Source organism: Trematomus bernacchii, unplaced genomic scaffold (assembly GCF_902827165.1).
Source record: "Trematomus bernacchii unplaced genomic scaffold, fTreBer1.1, whole genome shotgun sequence".
NCBI classification, from domain to species: domain Eukaryota; kingdom Metazoa; phylum Chordata; class Actinopteri; order Perciformes; family Nototheniidae; genus Trematomus; species Trematomus bernacchii.
This window is the reverse complement of record NW_022987705.1, coordinates 438,957-459,098: the sequence shown is the minus strand read 5'-3', so window position 1 is coordinate 459,098 and position 20,142 is coordinate 438,957. Positions and strand designations below refer to the sequence as shown.

The window sequence follows — 20,142 nt, the reverse complement described above, 5'->3', positions numbered from 1 at the left end:
AGATTAAAAACTGCAGGCTTTTGCAGCGAGCCCTGCTAACGTCAGGTTAGTCTCTATCATTATAATATATATAGAGGTTAGTTTCTTATTCTTAGTGTATTAAGGGGTTAATATCGGTGTATTGTGGGGTTAATATTGGTGTATTATGGGGTTAATATCGGTGTATTGAGGGGTTAATATCGGTGTATTAAGGGGTTAATATCGGTGTATTATGGGGTTAATATTGGTGTATTAAGGGGTTAATATCGGTGTATTATGGGGTTAATATCGGTGTATTATGGGGTTAATATCGGTGTATTGAGTCGTTAATATCTGTGTATTATGGGGTTAATATCGGTGTATTATGGGGTTAATATCGGTGTATTAAGGGGTTAATATCGGTGTATTATGGGGTTGATATCGGTGTATTGATCAAATCAAAGTTTATTTATAAAGCACATTTAAAAGCGATTTTTGGTCGGGCCAAAGTGCTGTACATGTAATAAATGCTACAATCATAAAAACACATTACTACAATCACAATAAAAGACAATAAATTACAACAGATATATAAAAAAAAAACACAGGGAAAAGTCAGGAGTCGTGCTCCGCTCTGACTAGAAGGCCAGGGAGAAGAAGTGTGTTTTAAGAGTAGATTTAAAAACCCTTAGGGTCTGGGCCGACCTCACATGGAGGGGCAGAGTGTTCCAGAGCCTAGGGCCAGCTGCTGCGAATGCTCGGTGCCCATCGGGTTTTGAGCCTGGTCTTGGGCACTATCAGCAGCAGCTGGTCAGCAGACCTTAAAGCTCTTGTTGGGGTGTAGCGCTGGAGGAGTTCAGCTATTGAGGGGTTAATATCGGTGTATTGAGGGGTTAATATCGGTGTATTATGGGGTTAATATTGGTGTGTTAAGGGGTTAATATCGGTGTTTTAAGGGGTTAATATCGGTGTGTTAAGGGGTTAATATCGGTGTGTTAATGGGTTAATATTGGTGTGTTAAGGGGTTAATATCGGTGTGTTAAGGGGTTAATAGACTGCCCTCAGACTGACCCAGTCTTATATTTATTTAGTAATAAAACAGATTATTATTGATGTTCGTTCCCAGCAGGAGAACAGAGTGTAAAACATTTATTTAAGTAACTTATGTAAAGGTTTTAAAATAAACTTTATTTATAATGAATTGATAACATGATGATCACACAGGCTGCAGATTTAATCATTCAAATAAGAACAGAATCAGGGCGAGGATCTGCGGGTCTGAGCGATCCAGGAAGTGAAGGCCGACACTCGAGCGTAAACACCTGGCTTCAGAGGGCGACCACAGCCAATCCCGAAGGACGTCACACCTGAGGACCAATCAGAGCTCAGTTACACACCTGAGGACCAATCAGAGCTCAGTTACACACCTGAGAGCTCAGTTACACACCTGAGGACCAATCAGAGCTAAGTTACACACCTGAGGACCAATCAGAGCTCAGTAACACACCTGAGGACCAATCAGAGCTCAGTTACACACTTGAGGGCCAATCAGAGCTCAGTTAGTGTGTGTGTGTGTGTGTGTGTGTGTGTGTGTGTTTGTGTGTGTGTTTGTGTGTGTGTGTGTGGCCTAGCATTACTATACTTGTGGGGACCTAAATCTGTTTACACAGTCATGTGTGGGGACTCGCCTCCCTTATGGGGACAAAATGGAGGTCCCCATAAGGGGAATCATTAATTTCAGTGGCGAGCCGTCAGGGCCCTCTAGGCCCTCTGTGAGGGCCTAAGATATTCCAAAAAATAATATTTAAAAACATTAAAAAAAAAAAAAAAAATTTAAAATATATATTTTTTTAATATTATTTTTGTTATATTTTTCATTAGTTTTACCGAAAAAAAACTTGATTTAATAAAATAACATTTCCAAATAAATAAATCCTTCGAATCTGCCTGTTCAGTCTCTGTTGAATGTGAAGGGTTACATGAAAGAAGCTCGTCTGGCCCTCTCTGCGATTCACAGAGGGTCGCTATAGTAACTGAACGAGAGAGTAATGTCAAATGACAGTACAATTGACCAATCATATCTTCCCTCTAAATGGGTGGGTTTTATTATCGCGGACTTTATGACAAGTTCCGCCCGTTGTGAAACTTTTCTTGTTTCCATAGCAACAACAACTTCCTGTCAACAGCGTGAACTCGCCTTCAAAATAAAAGCATGCCAAATTACACTTAAGACATACAACTGCAATGAAAGTAACAAACACAATGCAATATCATTTTCAATGTGAAAGAACACAAATTGGGTTCACAGGTGTTGTTTTGTGTGGTACAGGGTCGCTGTCATTGATGCGTTTTGCACCCTGGGCCGTTGTTTTGATATTCCGCTGAAGTATACGCTGTGACGTAATAACTCTTTTTTTTTCTTTTTTTCGAGGGAAGGGGTGGGGGTCAGAGGGCCTAGGTATAAAGCTCACGGCTCGCCACTGCTGAGGGTGAAGAGTTGGTTAGGGTTAGGGTTAGGCATGTGTTGGTTATGGTTACGGTTAGGATAAGTCTCCAGGAAATGCATGTAAGTCAATGTAATGTCCCCTGAAGTGATGTATACATGGTATGTGTGTGTGAGACTAACCAATCAGAGTCCAGCGTTCGTCCCTGAGACACATCAGAGGACCTCCAGAATCTCCCTGCAAATGAGTACAGGTGAGTTTACAGGTACATTCTGCTGAGTGCAAAGCATTGTGGGTCAGCTCAATATCCTGGTACCTGGCAGGAGTCGACCCCCCCACCCCCAGCGCAAAGCATGCTGGGAGAGATGGTGTATTCAGGGATCAGCTGTTCACACTGAGGGGGGGGGACGAGGGGCAGCAGCGCCTCCTGCAGGACGTCCGGGAGAGAGCCTGGAATACAAATATATTTAAGCAATAGCTCACGACAGGCCGTGGTATATGCTCATTATATCACAGCTAAGGGGCGTGGTTCGGCCCGACGCGAAGCAAGCAGTTTGCTTTTCAGCCCAACTGTATACAGTTTTTCTCAGATGCAGACGTTGTGAAAAGTAACTACAATTCTACCCGTGGTATACGCTCAGTATATCACGGCTAAGAACCAATCAGATTGCTTGATTTGACTTGTCCGTTTTATAAATATACATTATATACAAGTCTTTATATATTTATACTGCGATCTGTATAATAATAATTCATTACATTTATTAGAGTGCTTTTCTGCTGAGCGATCAGCCATAACAGCTGATAGCTGATCAGGTGATCAGGTGGAGAACATTATCCCGTTACAATGGCACCTGTGTGGCAAGTGAACACTTTGTGTAGGAAGCAGGAACAATGAGAGGACTCTGATGAGAGAGAGAGGACTCTGATGAGAGAGAGAGAACCTGACACCCTATCCCAGAGGTCAGAGGTCCAGTGGAGTCCCTGCATCGACTGGTCAGGACTGTTTTGGCCAAAAACAAAAAAGGTTCTACAAAAGTGTGTGTGTGTGTGTGTGTGTGTGTGTGTGTGTGTGTGTGTGTGTGTGTGTGTGTGTGTGTGTGTGTGTGTGTGTGTGTGTGTGTGTGTGTGTGTGTGTGTGTGTGTGTGTGTGTGTGTGTGTGTGTGTGTGTGTGTGTGTGTGTGTGTGTGTGTGTGTGTGTGTGTGTGTGTGTGTGTGTGTGTGTGTGTGTGTGTCTGACCCTGCTCAGCATCGCGACCCCAGCCTGCGATGAAGCAATTTCCTGTCGGGACGTCCTCGCCTTCAGAGGGTAAACACAGCGGCTGGATCCACCCTGAGGACACATCATCTTCATCATCATCATCACCACCATCATCATCATCAGTGTGTGTGTGTGTGTGTGTGTGTGTGTGTGTGTGTGTGTGTGTGTGTGTGTGTGTGTGTGTGTGTGTGTGTGTGTGTGTGTGTGTGTGTGTGTGGTGTGTGTGTGTGTGTGTGTGTGTGTGTGGTGTGTGTGTGTGTGTGTGTGTGTGTGTGTGTCACACTGACGGCTGAAGCTGATTGGCTCCTGCAGGTGCATCATGGCGATGTCGGCCTCTTTGCTCCGCCGGTCGTACTTCCTGTTGATGACGATGCGATCAACTCGTCGGGTCTGAGCCGCATTGGAGTCGCTCTGAGCGTGAAGAGCGAAGACAGCTAACCAGGCATCGAGCTGCACGTTCTTCCTGTTGAGGGTTGTTGTTGTTTATTGTTTATGACGAGGTGTTGTTATTGTTTATGACGAGGTGTTGTTGTTTATTGTTTATGACGAGTTGTTGTTTTTATTGTTTATGATGAGGTGTTTTTATTGTTTGTTATTGTTTATGTTCAGAGCTCTGAGGCCTGTACTACGAAGCAGGATTTTCTCTTAGCGAGCTAACTTCAGGGAAAACTCTGGGTTTCCGGTCCTACGACGCTGGTTCTCTTCTTAGCGGGCTAGATCTCCGTGGTAACTTATGCTGAGCGGCTAACCTGAGGCCTGTACTACGAAGCCGGATTTTCGCTTAGCCGGCTGACTTCAGGGAAAACTCGGGCTTTCCGGTCCTACGACGCTGGTTCTCTTTTTAGCGGGCTAGATCTCCATGGTAACTTATGCTGAGCGGCTAACCTCCTCGGGAGGAGGTTAGGTTGCAGGCTAAGAGATCAACTCAGTGACCAATCAGAGCTCCGTGTGCGGAGTTTAAAGCTATCAAGTCATATTACAGGATAGAGGAAATACAGAAAAACTGCCGTTGCAGGAAAGACGGCCGGCAAAAATCAACTGACTGTGTGAACGTGAAAATTAATAGAATATCCCCTCCCATCTTCAGAGCAATCTGACTATTATAATATTAGCATTAAGAAAGCTTACTTAAATATCTGCCACAACATAAGTAACCGGATCAGAGTAACATTACGTACAGTCCGCGGCACTGTGAGTGCAGACGACGATGTGTCCCATTATCATTCATATCATATCACATCATAATGTATCATATATTTCCTTATCTGAGTCAGCTGAGCCGTATCTGGCCGTGCAACACTCACAGTGTCACATACTGTATGCAGAAGTATTATTTTAAGCAACACATTAAGTTGACTAAACACTCGAGTCAAATGTAATTAAAGTCAGATCGTGTCTTAGCCGTCTAAGACACGATCTGACTTTAATTACATTTGACTGGCAGTGATATCATAAAACTGTTAATGTACGCATTCAAACACTTTCTCTGTTACCAGCTGTATTCACCTTGCAGGTGCAGCTATGTGGCTTTGATCCTGGATAAAGTGTTTAAGTCATGGATGTTTAAAGTTTAACTTCTTCATATTTGACTAATATTAAAGTTCACTTTTCATTCAGGAAGTATGACGCTGCGCTGTCAGTACGCTTGTCCATGTTTGTGATTGGTCGAATGCTCCAAATACCACCCCTTTCATGTGAATGCGCACCTAACTAGATAGGACACGGCTGGCTTGAGCGATCCACTTGATAACCAGCGTTGTAGGACCGCTTAGCGAGAGCGCGTATGTTTTGGATTGGGCCAACCGGCTAACTCAAACATATCCTGAGGCCTGTACTACGAAGCCGGTTCAACCTAACCTGGATATGTTTTAATGCCCCTTCACACCAACGCGTTTTCAGCGCCGGCTCGGAGCTGGAGCCTGAAAAGTACAATTTTTTCGGCCCCGCCTCATAGCTCCGGAATGCGGTTCACTTCCAGCTCCAAAAAATTGTTGGTCTTGAAGCAAGAGCTTCGGAGCTAAGAGGCGGCGTCGCTTACGTCTCTCTTACGTGGAGGCGTGCAGGAAACTAAACCCACCTCCCCTGAACATGGGTCGACTGAAGAGTCTCGTCATGCCTGCCTACAAGCAGTAGCGCTGAGCAAAGTGACTAGAAGGCAACCACACACTTATAAAAAAACACACTTTATAAAGTCAGGCAACACTAACCAGGCTTCGTGTGATTCTGTTTATTTGTACCTTACTTTGACCATCCGTTCGCTGTTATTGATCATTGTGGAGAGCAGGCAGACGTTTTGTTTGTTATTATAGCAGCTATCGGATGGAATCAATACATGGGCTGCACAGGTTGTCATGTCCGACTATCACAAGTAGAATCATAATGAAAAATACGCCGGTAAAAAGTGCCTGTAGAAAACGGCTTAGCAAGTAGTCAGTTTAGCTTCGGTTGCTATGCTAACATAACCCATGTTATACCAGAGAAACTTTCATAACAGCGTTGTGATGCCAAACAGCGTCAATTCAGACTGACACACATTCACTTAAGGGGAACTGGGGATATGTATCAGCTGCTTGTGTGACAGTCAGACAGTGAATACTTTAGAGCCGTGTGAGCTAACCCGGAGCTAACGGGAGAATAAACTCCCGTGGAAGAGCAGCAGCACTGCAGCGGTCGGTAAATGCAGCTGAAACACATTAATAAACAATGAACCACGGCACTCTGGAGAAAAGTATAAGGTTGGAGAAGTCGTTATTTAATTTAATCTGGCTTCGTATGATTAAAAGCAACACGATCATCGACCCGACGCAGTCCCCCGTTGTTGTTGTGAGCTCCGTTGGGGAGAAAATCAGCGATGTAAACGGTGACGTCATGACGCAGCAGCGGCAGCTCTGGGCGGTGTGAACAGAGCGGGAGCAGAAAAGGGAAACCGGAGCTGAACCAGAAAAGCTCTAGCTAGGAGCTAGAAAGGGAAAAGCGCTGGTGTGAAAGCCGCACAAAGAGATCTCGCTAAGCGGTCCTACGACGCTGGTTATCAACTCGGTAAATCAACCAGGGTTTCTCTGTCCGGCTGAGAGCGTGTTCACGTGAAAGGGGCGGGGTTAGCAACATTTGACCAATCACAAACATGGACAAGCGTCAGCCGGACAGAGAAACCCTGGGTTGATTTACCGAGTTGATAACCAGCGTCGTAGGACCGCTTAGCGAGATTTCTTTGTGCTCTGGTGTTGTTTGTTATTGTTTATGTGCAGGTGTTGTTTGTTATTGTTAATGGGCAGGTGTTGTTTGTTGTTGTTCTCACCCGAACACACAGTGAGCCGCGGTCAGCAGCCAGTCTGGACCAATCACAGAGGCTCCACACACGTGACGCCCCCCCCCAATGCAGAGAGACAATCCAAGGCCACGCCCCCTTCGCCGCATTAGCCCCGCCCACCACCCTGACCTCACCTGGAAAATAAATATACATCAGAGCAGGTCGGGGAATAAAGTGGTCAGAGATCAGATGGACAGGTTACCGGGGTCAGCTGTCCTCTCTTCTGATTGGTCCTTGTCGCTGGTCTTAGTCACCTGTCGAACTCCACACGCTGAAACACAGACAGTATATTTAATCCTTTGTTTTACCTTAAAGTGTTTGAAGGTGCAGGCGGACAGGTGCTCACGCTGGTTGTCACAGTTCAGAGAAACCACTTCCTGTCTGCTGCAGGTGTCTCTGTCCAACACACAGAAACACAACAATATCTTTCATTTACTAAATGTTGAATCTGCAGGTGTCTCCAAACACACAGAAACATGACCTCATATTCTAAATGTTTAAATGTTGAATCTGCAGGTGTGTCGTACGTCTCTCTGAGCGTCAGCGTCCCATTGGTCCAGCTGATCCAGGTGAAAGGTGAGTCCTCGGCCCGGGCTGGCAGCAGCTGAGCCCCTCCCCACCTGCAGAGAGAACACCTGAGCTCACCTTTATACTCATTATAATTAGAGATGTCCCGATCCGATCACGTGATCGGGGATCGGAGCCGATCACGTGATTTTCAAAAAATCGGGGATCGGGAATCTTTTTTTTTTTTTTTTTTATAAAATATTTTTATTATTTTATTTAATGTTACAAAACAAAAATGACCATGTTCACGTCTTAAAGTCATCCTGAGGCCTTAGTTTTGGTTTAAAATTACACAACATCATGTATGTGTTGCTTCTTTTGGGCTTGTTTTCATAGACCTGGTTGCTTATTTCTCTCAAATCTGGCAACAGAGTGGGCAGGGCGCAGTGTCTAATAGTAGCAGTAAGCTAACGAGAGGCTACGTTCAGCTGGTGACTCGGGAGTCGGGACAGAGAAAATGTCAGGAGTTTGGAAGTATTATAAAATTGAAAGCAAAGGCAGTGTAACAGCCAGATGCAATGTTTGCAAGGCGGAGGTTCCGCGTGGTGGAAAGAACAGAGCTACGTTCAACACGACCAATCTAATACGCCACCTGAGAAACAAACACCAACAACAACACGACGAGTACACAGCGGCCACTCAGGTAACGGCACTGAAACAACCGACACTTTCAGAGACTTTTAAAAAGGAAAGAGAAACTGCCCCAGAACAGTGAAAAGGCCAAAAAAATAACAGCCAAGCCTGAATTCATCGCGTTGGATGACCAGCCGTTATCTGTGGTGGAGAACGTGGGGTTTAAGGGACAACTTGAATGCTTTTCTCCTTTTTTTTCTCTTAATGCATTGCATAAAGATCGGATCGGAAAAAATCGGTATCAGCAGATTGTCAAAATCAAATGATCGGAATCGGATCGGGAGCAAAAAAAGGTGATCGGGACATCCCTAATTATAATGCATCCCATCATGCCTCAGGGTCAGAGGGTTACCTGTATCCCAGGTACTGACAGGTGAACACAGACAGGTGAGGACTCCAGGTGTCAGAACACACCGTGAGACGAGAGGACACACGCTGGAACTGGAGACGAGAGGACGTGTAGACAACTGCAACACACACACACACACAGACTCACACACACACAGACACATACACACACACACCCACAGTGTGGGACAGGTAGACAGGTAGACAGGTGGACAGGTAGACAGGTAGACAGGTAGACAGGTGGACAGGTAGACAGATGGACAGGTAGACAGGTGGACAGGTAGACAGGTAGACAGGTAGACAGGTAGACAGGTGGACAGGTAGACAGGTAGACAGGTAGACAGGTGGACAGGTAGACAGATGGACAGGTAGACAGATGGACAGGTAGACAGGTGGACAGGTAGACAGGTAGACAGGTAGACAGGTAGACAGGTAGACAGGTAGACAGGTAGACAGGTAGACAGGTGGACAGGTAGACAGGTGGACAGGTGAGATAGGTAGACAGGTGGACAGGTGTGGATGTCTCACCACAGTGGGACTCGTCGGAGGCGTCCGGACAGTCCACCTGTCCGTCACACTGACCGTTTCCATGGATACAACTTCCTGTCCGACACTGAAACTGACCCTCAGCACACGCAGCTGATCGTAAACAGAAAAATAATTAACATAATAAACAATAATAAATAAACCTTCTGACCCTGTGTGACCTTTGACCTCACCTGGTGACCCCAGGTTGGCCCCGGAGCTGAAGTTGGCTCTGAAGCCCCTCCCATGTCCCGAGGCGTCAGAATAGAACCACACCGTCATCTGATTGGCCGTGGACAACAGCGTGTGGGCGGGGCCAGTGCTGCCGCTGAGGACGGCTGCTCAGAGACACAGGTGAGACACAGGTGAGACAGGTGAGACACAGGCATGGGCAAACTAAGGCCCGTTGGGCTTTTTAATCCGGCACGCCGAATATTGGTACAAAATTGTCCAAATTATAGTAAAGACCGCATTAATTTAGCCTTTTTCCTGCAATACCCGGCATTTCAGTTGATCCCACTAGATGGCGCACTCTAGACACATTTGACCTTTGCTGGAGTCTGGTCTATTCTCTCAGCTGGCCCCACTCGGCAACCCGGCAAGATCTGAGAACCAAATACGTCACGCTTACATTGGAGGGGGTCGAGATTCACCTGAGCAATAACAGTGCATGGCGAGTACGGTGAATACAAGTTGTAACAAGCAGTAGCGCTGAGCAAAGTGACTAGAACGCGACCACACACTTTATAAAGTCAGGCAACACTAACCAGGCTTAGTGTGATTCTGTTTATTTGACCTTACTTTAATGACCATCCGTTCACTGTTATTGACCATTGTGAAGAGGCAGACGTTTTCCTGTTGTTTTGTATTATTGCATATCGGATGGAATCAATACATATATATATCAGGGTTTCCCACACATAGACTATACGTGGGCGGGCCGCCCAGGTATATTAACGGCCGCCCAAGTATATTTCGCGACTCATTTAGTTTTTTTTTCGTCCTCGACCACGACGCCATCTGCGATCGATTAACTTGTGGACAATGATCCCTCGCTCTACGCCTCCTGTACTCAGTCCCGGACTGGCCATCGGGAGGACCGGAGGGTTTCCCGATGGCCTGGCCTGTTAAGTGGCCTGCCTCACACAGGGTGACTGGCTGTCTACATGATGTGGTCTGCCTCACACAGGGTGACTGGCTGTCTACATGATGTGGTCTGCCTCACACTGGCTGTCTACATGATGTGGTCTGCCTCACACAGGGTGACTGGCTGTCTACATGATGTGGTCTGCCTCACACAGGGTGACTGGCTGTCTACATGATGTGGGCCTGCCTCACACAGGGTGACTGGCTGTCTACATGATGTGGGTCTGCCTCACACAGGGTGACTGGCTGTCTACATGATGTGGCCTGCCTCACACAGGGTGACTGGCTGTCTACATGATGTGGGCCTGCCTCACACAGGGTGACTGGCTGTCTACATGATGTGGGTCTGCCTCACACAGGGTGACTGGCTGTCTACATGATGTGGCCTGCCTCACACAGGGTGACTGGCTGTCTACATGATGTGGTCTGCCTCACACAGGGTGACTGGCTGTCTACATGATGTGGTCTGCCTCACACAGGGTGACTGGCTGTCGACATGATGTGGCCTGCCTCACACAGGGTGACTGGCTGTCTACATGATGTGGGCCTGCCTCACACAGGGTGACTGGCTGACTACATGATGTGGGTCTGCCTCACACAGGGTGACTGGCTGACTACATGATGTGGCCTGCCTCACACAGGGTGACTGGCTGTCTACATGATGTGGGCCTGCCTCATACAGGGTGACTGGCTGTCTACATGATGTGGGCCTGCCTCACACAGGGTGACTGGCTGACTACATGATGTGGGTCTGCCTCACACAGGGTGACTGGCTGACTACATGATGTGGGCCTGCCTCACACAGGGTGACTGGCTGACTACATGATGTGGGCAGACGTTTTCCTGTTGTTTTGTATTATTGCATATCGGATGGAATCAATACATATATATATCAGAGTTTCCCACACATAGACTATACGTGGGCGGGCCGCCCAGGTATATTAACGGCCGCCCAATTATATTTCGCGACTCATTTAGTTTTTTTTTCGTCCTCGACCACGACGCCATCTGCGATCGATTAACTTGTGGACAATGATCCCTCGCTCTACGCCTCCTGTACTCAGTCCCGGACTGGCCATCGGGAGGACCGGAGGGTTTCCCGATGGCCTGGCCTGTTAAGTGGCCTGCCTCACACAGGGTGACTGGCTGTCTACATGATGTGGGTCTGCCTCACACAGGGTGACTGGCTGTCTGCATGATGTGGCCTGCTGACATGGCCACTGTCATACAGATCATAAAAAAATCTTACCGGGGGAGCATGCCCCCGGACCCCCCTAGAAGATTTGAGGTCCACCCCCACTTAAAATCACATGGATAGGTTCCTAAATACATTTGCCTTTTGTTTAAAATAGTAAACCATGTCCATATGTTTATTTGTGGGTAGTAGATGTTAACTATAGGGCTATCACTATGGGCCCTACCTGTACCTGTTGTTGCACGTCACAAAGGCACGTCACCTCAAACCGCCCCCCCCCCCCCCAGCTACCAGCACCCCCCCACAGCACTATATTTCAGATCTGTGGGAAACACTGTATATATATAATACAACTACCCGACGCAGTCCTCTATTGATGTTGTTGTGAGCGGTGTTGTGGAGAAAATCGGTGACGTAAAACGCCGTGTGGGTCATAAGAAGGCACGTAAACGGTTACGTCATGACGCAAACGATGACGCAATGACGCAATAACTCACCTTTGAACCTAATTCACCTTTGAACCTGCATCTGTAACAATGAGTGGACCAAAGAAAAGAAAAGTCGATCTATTTTGTCGTTGAGTGGGCAGCTAAATATTTTTTCACCGATCTGCTACTGGCCCGGCCCATCAGTCAAATTTTAAAACTCATAGTGGCCCCCGAGCCAAAAAGTTTGCCCACCCCTGCTAGACCCAGGTGAGACCCAGGTGAGACCCAGGTGAGACACAGGTGAGACAGGTGAGACACAGGTGAGAGCTGCAAAGCATGCTGGGTAAAACACATCCTCACCCAGTAAGGTGGAGTTAAGCCCCGCCCCCTCCCGCACCTCCACCACATCAAACCCCGCCTCCACGTCAAAGTCCAGGAAGTGAAGTGCTAGGTTCCGACCGACAGCGGCGTGCAGCGTCCACTGGCCTGCAAGGCATCATGGGTAAATAACAATCAAAGGCCTGCAGCAAGGCATCGTGGGTAAATAAACATCAAGAGCTGTACTCACACTGAGCCTTGTTCCCGTAGGATTGTGGGTAATTTGGAGAGCTGAAGGTGGAGTTCGGCTCCCAGAGATCAAAGGGTCCTCCGCAGTCAACTGACCAGTCAGAGCAGAGGGGTGGAGTCAGAGAACATTGGTGGCCTTGATCTAACCTGGTAAAGGGGGCGTGGCCTTGATCTAACCTGGTAAAAGGGGGAGTGACCTTGTTATAACATGGTAAAAGGGGCGTGGACATGTTCTAACAAGGCAAAGGGGCGTGGCCTTGCTCTAACATGGTATAGGGGGCGTGGCCTTGGTCTAACCTGGTAAAGGGGGCGTGGCTTTGTTATAACCTGGTAAAAGGGGCGTGGACATGTTCTAACAAGGCAAAGGGGCGTGGGCATGTTCTAACATGGTAAAGGGGACATGGCCTTGTTCTAACCTGGTAAAGGGGGCAGGGCCTTGTTCTCGCCTGGTAAATGGGCCAGGGCATTGTTCTAGCTTGGTAAAGGGGGCAGGGCCTTGTTCTCGCCTGGTAAAGGGGGCAGGGCTTTGTTCTCGCCTGGTAAAGGGGGCAGGGCCTTGTTCTCGCCTGGTAAAGGGGGCAGGGCCTTGTTCTCGCCTGGTAAAGGGGGCAGGGCCTTGTTCTCGTCTGGTAAAGGGGGCAGGGGCTTGTTCTCGCCTGGTAAAGGGGGCAGGGCTTTGTTCTCGCCTGGTAAAGGGGGCAGGGCCTTGTTCTCGTCTGGTAAAGGGGGCAGGGGCTTGTTCTAACATGGTAAAGGGGGCAGGGCCTTGTTCTAACCTGGTAAAGGGGGCAGGGGCTTGTTCTAACATGGTAAAGGGGGCAGGGGCTTGTTCTAAACTGGTAAAGGGGGCATGGCCTTGTTCTAACATGGTAAAGGGGGCGTGGCCTTGTTCTAGCTTGGTAAAGGGGGCGGGGGCTTGTTCTAACCTGGTAAAGGGGGCTGGGCCTTGTTCTTACCTGGTATCGGGGCCGTGGTTGTTGGAGGCGGGACATTGGTTGGTTCAGGGGGTGCGGGGCCACAGGGCTCAGGGGTCAGTGCGATGTCATCCAGAGCGATGTCGTTCCTCATGCCGGCCTCCTTCAGCGCCTCGAACACCACCTGCAGAGGTCAGAGGTCAGCTGACTGCCTGTGTGATGTCACTTCCTGTGTGATGTCACTGACCTTGGTCTCCGTCGTCAGGTGCAGCGTCACCTGGCCGTAGTTCCAGTTGTCGCCATAGTTACCGTCTCTCTGGAACACCACGGTAACGGCCGAGTCCTCCAGAAACACCTGGAGACGGTGCACCTCCTCGCCAAACATGTGGTACCTGTTTACATGTTTACAGTCCTGTTGTTTGCATGTTTACATGCCTGTTGATTACATGTTTACAGTCATGTTGTCTGCATGTTTACAGTCCTGTTGTTTACTTTCACATTCCTGTTGATTACATATTTACATTCCTGTTGATTACATGTTTACAGTCATGTTGTTTACATGTTTACAGTCCTGTTGTTTACATGTTTACAGTTCTGTTGTTTACATGTTTACAAGTGTACATGTTTTTGTTTGTTGTTGTTTGTTTACCAGAAGCTCAGACACATGGCTTCGGGGTGCGGGCTCAGAGGGAGGCTTTGGATCCTGAAGCTCTTCAGCCATTGGCCGGGACTCCGAGGGGTGACGATGTAGAAACCTGTCAAACAAACAAGAACAACAATAAAGTACAGTATAATAATAATAATAATAATAATAAAAAAATAATAATAACAATAACTAGAAAATTCCGAGAAATGTTGACTGTGTTTTTTATCTTAATCTGTGCCTATGTGTAAATGTGTCTGTTGATTGTGTGTATAGGATATACATATTTTATACATATTTGTATACATATCTGTATATTGTATAATTGTATGTTCGGGATTGCTGGAAACATCATTTCGATCTCTCTGTAAACACAAACTGAGCGGGGGTAATGTTAGCATATCGGTGCGGCCGTGACACATTTCCCTACATTATGATCACCAAATGATGTATGAAGAGTGAAAATTGTGGCCAGCCGAGCAATAGTTGGAAAAAAACTCTTCAGATTTTTAAACTTGTAATTTCTGTTCTACGTTAACACTAGCCATTTATACCCATCAGCGCCAGCTGGTAATATTTACCTTATAGAAAATGCAGTGATTTTCGCGCTATTGATCTCCCGTGAAAACATAAACATGACGTGTTGCTATAGCAACGCCTGTTGTTTCCTGCGGTTCCTAGAGAGATAGATTGATAGATAGATAGATAGATAGATAGATATATCAAAACTCACTCTTAACCCTGTGTTCTAGTATGATAAATAAAAGAACATTGTACCTTGAAAATCAATGTATTCTAATAGCGGGTACATTTTACCCGTTGGCGGTTTTAGGTATAAAGCGACCCCTAGTGGTTATAGTGTTAAAGTATGCAGAATCTGTATGGGGTCAAAGTGGGGTGTTGTTGAGCTCTGTTAGAATGGATTTCAGTCAAAGGCAGTTTTCTGCTTCGCCAGCCACACAGAATGATAATAATAACACTAATAATAATACCAACCGGAGCTGTTTCCCAGTGTGTGGTCGGCACTCGGGCCGCTGAGGGGGGGGGAACGTTGAGCCGCTGGTTCGATACCAGTCTCCATCATCTGCATCATCCTGCCTCCAGAAACACATGCCCTGCTCAAAGGAACAGGTCAGCTTCTGCTGGTCTGCACACACACACACGCACGCACACGCGCACACGTACACACACACACACACACAAAGTCAGGAACAGTAAAAAAGCTGTGTTTGTGTTAAAAAAGCCCTGACAAAAGTAAATTCTGAGAACAATTTTGTGTTTGTGTGTATGTGTGTGTGTGTGTGATAGGGCTGCAACAAACGACTAATTTGATAATTGATTAATCTATCGATTAATGAAACGATTAATCGACCATTCGGACTATTATGCCTTGCACAATTTCTCAATCGCTCTTATTTAGCCATCAACTTTTAGATTTAGCTTGAGGTTGTTTTAGGCATGTGGAAACTAACAATGAAGACAATAAAGGTTAATACTTGATTCAAAAATACATATATTATTAAATTAACTTAACAAATTGTGAACAAAATTAACATTGCTTTTTTTTTTATTAAATAAATAATATTTCACATCAAAAGAAACAACAATGTTTTAACAAATCGTATTAAATAATGTAATGACAGAACTGTAAACAGAATAGCTGAAACTTTAACAAAATAAATAACTCAGTTACCTCGAATCATTAACCCATGTTTGTATCATTTTTTTTGTTGTTGACGTGGAAAAGTTACTCGTGGATGGGGCTACAGAGCTACTAGAGAGACAGTCGAACCCGGTGCATTTCTCCGTCTGAATGTGGTGCACTTTTGCAAAATGTTTAGACAGATTGCTCGTGTTACCGCCCTCACATGCTAAACTCTTATTGCACTTTTGGTAACGAGCACTGTCCACATCGAGACGGGTAAAGTTTAACCACACCTCGGAGCGCTTCTCCAGATCGATAACGTTGGAGCTTAACGGCGCGTAAAACACACGTGATGATGTCACCAACGAATCAACGACTGAATTAGTTGGCAACTAATTTGGTCATCGATTTTAATCGATTAAGTCGATTAGTTGTTGCACCCCTAGTGTGTGAGTCACTGTGTGTGAGTCACTGTGTGTGTGTGTGTGTGTGTGTGTGTGTGTGTGTGTGTGTGTGTGTGTGTGTGTGTGTGTGTGTGTGTGTGTGTGTGTGTGTGTGTGGTGTGTGTGTGTGTGTGTGTGTGTGTGTGTGTGTGTGTGTGTGTGTGTGTGTGTGTGTGTGTGTGTGTGTGTGTGTGTGTGTGTGTGTGTGTGTGTGTGTTTGTGTGTGTGTTACTGGAGAGCGTGGAGGTGTTGGCCGCGCTGTAGGTGGCGTTGAACCCTGACAGGTTGTTGGCGTCATCAGAGATGAACTCCACCGTTGATTGGTCGCTGAGCAGCCACACTGTCCCTGGGTGGGCGGAGCCTGAGAGCTCAGCTGCCAATCAGAGAGAAGAGTGAGTCACTGTGTGTGTGCGTGCGTGCGTGCGTGCGTGCGTGCGTGCGTGCGTGCGTGCGTGCGTGCGTGCGTGCGTGCGTGCGTGCGTGTCCACCTCTCAGATGTCTGTCCTCTCCGACCCCCTCGTAGAGTTTCAGTCGTTCCACGTTCTCCTGCGTGTCAAACCTCAGGAAGTTAATCTGAACAGAGAGTCCTCGGTCCAGCCTGAGGACAGAGGACAGAGACAAAGGACAGAGGACAGAGACAGAGGACAAAGGAAGGATACCCGTCAGAGACAGAGGGCAGTTTGTCCCCACAGTGTGATGTTATTGATGGAAATACCTGATGATCCAGCGACAGAATCTGCTGCTTTTTTCTGAACTGAACGAGCCACTCGGATCACTCAGGATGAACTGTCCGTCACATGCCGTCGCTACGGAGACAAGGACATGCTGTCTCAGTGATGAAGCTAACAGTGAGGCTCACCTGTTGTCATGTGACTCCTCTCAGGTGTCACGTGACTCTGACAGGTGTCATGTGACTCCTCTCAGGTGTCACGTGACTCTGACAGGTGTCATGTGACTCCTCACCACAGCGGGCAGCGTCTTCGTCCGAGCCGTCGGGACAGTCCCGCTGTCCGTCACAGAGCTGACCAATCAGGACGCAGAGAGACGGATCAGCACAGGACGTCTGCTGGGGAGGACACGCTTCTGAGGACAGACAGGAAGTTACTATCAGACAGGAAGTTACTATCAGACCCCCCCCTCACCTGACTCCCCCTCACCTGCTGTAGGTGAGACACCTGTCGGAGCAGCCGTTGTTACTTCCTGTTTCCCTGCAGGAACAAATGAGAGTTTAAATTAGAGTTTAAATTAGAGTTTAAATCAGAGTTTAAATTAGAGTTTAAATCAGAGTTTAAATCAGAGTTTAAATCAGAGTTTAAATCAGAGCTTAAATCAGAGTTTAAATTAGAGCTTAAATCAGAGTTTAAATCAAAGGTTAAATCAGAGTTTAAATCAGAGTTTAAATCAGAGCTTAAATCAGAGTTTAAATCAGTATTTAAATCAGTATTTAAATCAGAGTTTAAATCAGTATTTAAATCAGAGTTTGAATTAGATTTAAATTAGATTTAAATTAGATTTAAATTAGAGTTTAAATTAGAGTTTAAATTAGAGTTTAAATCAGTGTTTAAATCAGAGTTTAAATCAAAGTTTAAATTAGAGTTTAAATCAGTGTTTAAATCAGAGTTTAAATCAGAGTTTAAATTAGAGTTTAAATCAGTGTTTAAATGAGAGTTTAAATTAGATTTAAATTAGAGTTTAAATCAGTATTTAAATCAGTATTTAAATCAGAGTTTAAATCAGTATTTAAATCAGAGTTTGAATTAGATTTAAATTAGATTTAAATTAGATTTAAATTAGAGTTTAAATCAGAGTTTAAATCAGAGTTTAAATTAGAGCTTAAATCAGAGTTTAAATCAGTGTTTAAATCAGAGTTTAAATCAGAGTTTAAATTAGAGTTTAAATCAGTGTTTAAATGAGAGTTTAAATTAGATTTAAATTAGAGTTTAAATCAGAGTTTAAATTAGAGCTTAAATCAGAGTTTAAATCAGAGTTTAAATCAAAGTTTAAATTAGAGTTTAAATCAGAGTTTAAATTAGAGTTTAAATCTGAATTTAAATCAGAGTTTAAATTAGAGTTTAAATTAGAGCTTAAATCAGAGTTTAAATCAAAGGTTAAATCAGAGTTTAAATCAGAGTTTAAATTAGAGTTTAAATCAGAGTTTAAATCAGAGTTTAAATTAGATTTAAATGAGAGTTTAAATCAGTGTTTAAATCAGAGCTTAAATTAGATCACAGGTAAGGATTCGACCTCTCTCTGACCTCACCTGTGATCTGGATGCTGTTTCGGTCGATGACCAATCCCGTGCCTCCGGCCTCCTGAAGCCCCACCCCCAGCTGCTGCTCTGCCTCCTTCAGGTTGACCAGCTGATTGAACCAGAGGTCAAAGGTCACAGTCACGCTGCCCTGACTGAGGACACAGATCAGAGGTCAGCTGATCGACAGGTACCTGAACCTGTCTCCATGGTAACCGTTCACTCACCTGAAGGAGTTCACCTGGCAGGACAGGAAGTGCTGTTTGAGCTCGCTGTGACCAAACGCCTCCGACACCTGTCGACCAATCAGAGGGCAGACTGTGACATCATTCTTACCTGACTCTTTCCCTTCTGTCCTTCACAATAAAAGCTCATCATGTGGGAGTGATGATAAAGCTTCCTGATATTTCACAATAAAAGCCTCTGATCTCACCAGGTGTCCGACGTCGTAGGCCAGGGATTTGAACCGCAGACTGCTGGAGTTCTTCAGCTCTTCAGAATAAAACGCTCCCTCTGTGATCAGCATGCGGCCGCTCAGCTCTGTGGGCTCAACGGCACCTCGGCACAACCAGCCACACATCACCATGTTAGCATTAACCAGTTTAAATGAGACCACTTCATTAAACCAGTGTAGATGAAGCAGTGTAGATGAAGCAGTGTACATGAAGCAGTGTAGATGAAGCAGTGTAAATGAAGCAGTGTAGATGAAGCAGTGTAAATGAAGCAGTGTAGATGAAGCAGTGTAGATGAAGCAGTGTAGATGAAGCAGTGTAAATGAAGCAGTGTAGATGAAGCAGTGTAAATGAAGCAGTGTAGATGAAGCAGTGTAGATGAAGCAGTGTAGATGAAGCAATGTAGATGAAGCAGTGTAGATGAAGCAGTGTAAATGAAGCAGTGTAGATGAAGCAATGTAGATGAAGCAGTGTAGATGAAGCAGTGTAAATGAAGCAGTGTAGATGAAGCAGTGTAAATGAAGCAGTGTAGATGAAGCAGTGTAAATGAAGCAGTGTAGATGAAGCAGTGTAGATGAAGCAGTGTAGATGAAGCAGTGTAAATGAAGCAGTGTAGATGAAGCAATGTAGATGAAGCAGTGTAGATGAAGCAGTGTAAATGAAGCAGTGTAGATGAAGCAGTGTAAATGAAGCAGTGTAGATGAAGCAGTGTCGATGAAGCAGTGTCGATGAAGCAGTGTAAATAGTTCTCAGATCTCCTGCGGTACCTGAAGGCTCCAGGCGGATCCAGCTGAGGACGATGAGAGCGAGGCAGCAGAGCAGGAGAAGAGAACAGAGGACGGAGAGGAGGACCTCCAGAGAAGAGAAGCGCTTCATCCTCACTCTGCATATACATATATATATATATATTTATATATATCAACTATATCAACACATCAGTCAGAGTCTTTCAAAGTCTGTTCAGTATGAAAAGATTGATTATTATGGTATACATGTACCTGTGTCAGAGAGCTCACCTGCTGCTGCTCTGAGCCGACGAGCAGCCATAAACTAATCACCATAAAGTCATTCATCATAACGTCAGCTGATAAACAGGAACACCTGTATTTATGAGATTAGCAACCTTTACACGCCGACACTTCATTATTATACAATACAAAGAGAACACCTGTAACTTTATAAAAATGAAAGAAAAATAATAATATAAATATGAAACACACAGTAAAAGTAAAGTAATAATGTTTAATAGTTATATGAATCCGTGACGCTGAGCTATAAGGGAAGTAGAGACACTTCCAGATGATCTGAAGTCACCGAATAACTTCCAGAACCTGATAAACACCTGATATACAAAGAGCAGAGTCCAGCTGACAGGAGACACCACACACACACACACACACACACACACACACAC

The 20,142-nt window shown here is 45.6% G+C and overlaps 1 protein-coding gene across 1 annotated transcript; it reads right to left on the bottom strand.

The window, feature by feature from the left end:
* Positions 1–1,126: 1,126 nt before the first annotated feature.
* Positions 1,127–19,750, bottom strand: tmprss15 (transmembrane serine protease 15). The gene is given in 30 exon segments (XM_034140468.1): positions 1,127–1,325; positions 2,585–2,639; positions 2,719–2,852; positions 3,644–3,736; positions 3,952–4,127; positions 6,963–7,036; positions 7,038–7,108; positions 7,177–7,245; positions 7,321–7,370; positions 7,502–7,594; positions 8,527–8,641; positions 9,051–9,161; positions 9,242–9,385; positions 12,177–12,302; positions 12,385–12,474; positions 13,340–13,481; positions 13,545–13,689; positions 13,947–14,052; positions 14,937–14,977; positions 14,979–15,087; positions 16,261–16,401; positions 16,517–16,626; positions 16,744–16,834; positions 16,992–17,111; positions 17,186–17,236; positions 18,289–18,431; positions 18,504–18,571; positions 18,710–18,834; positions 19,496–19,611; positions 19,727–19,750. Coding segments are annotated over 29 exon segments (3,012 nt in total). The 5' UTR covers positions 19,605–19,611; positions 19,727–19,750; the 3' UTR covers positions 1,127–1,215.
* Between the last annotated feature and the right edge of the window lie 392 nt (positions 19,751–20,142).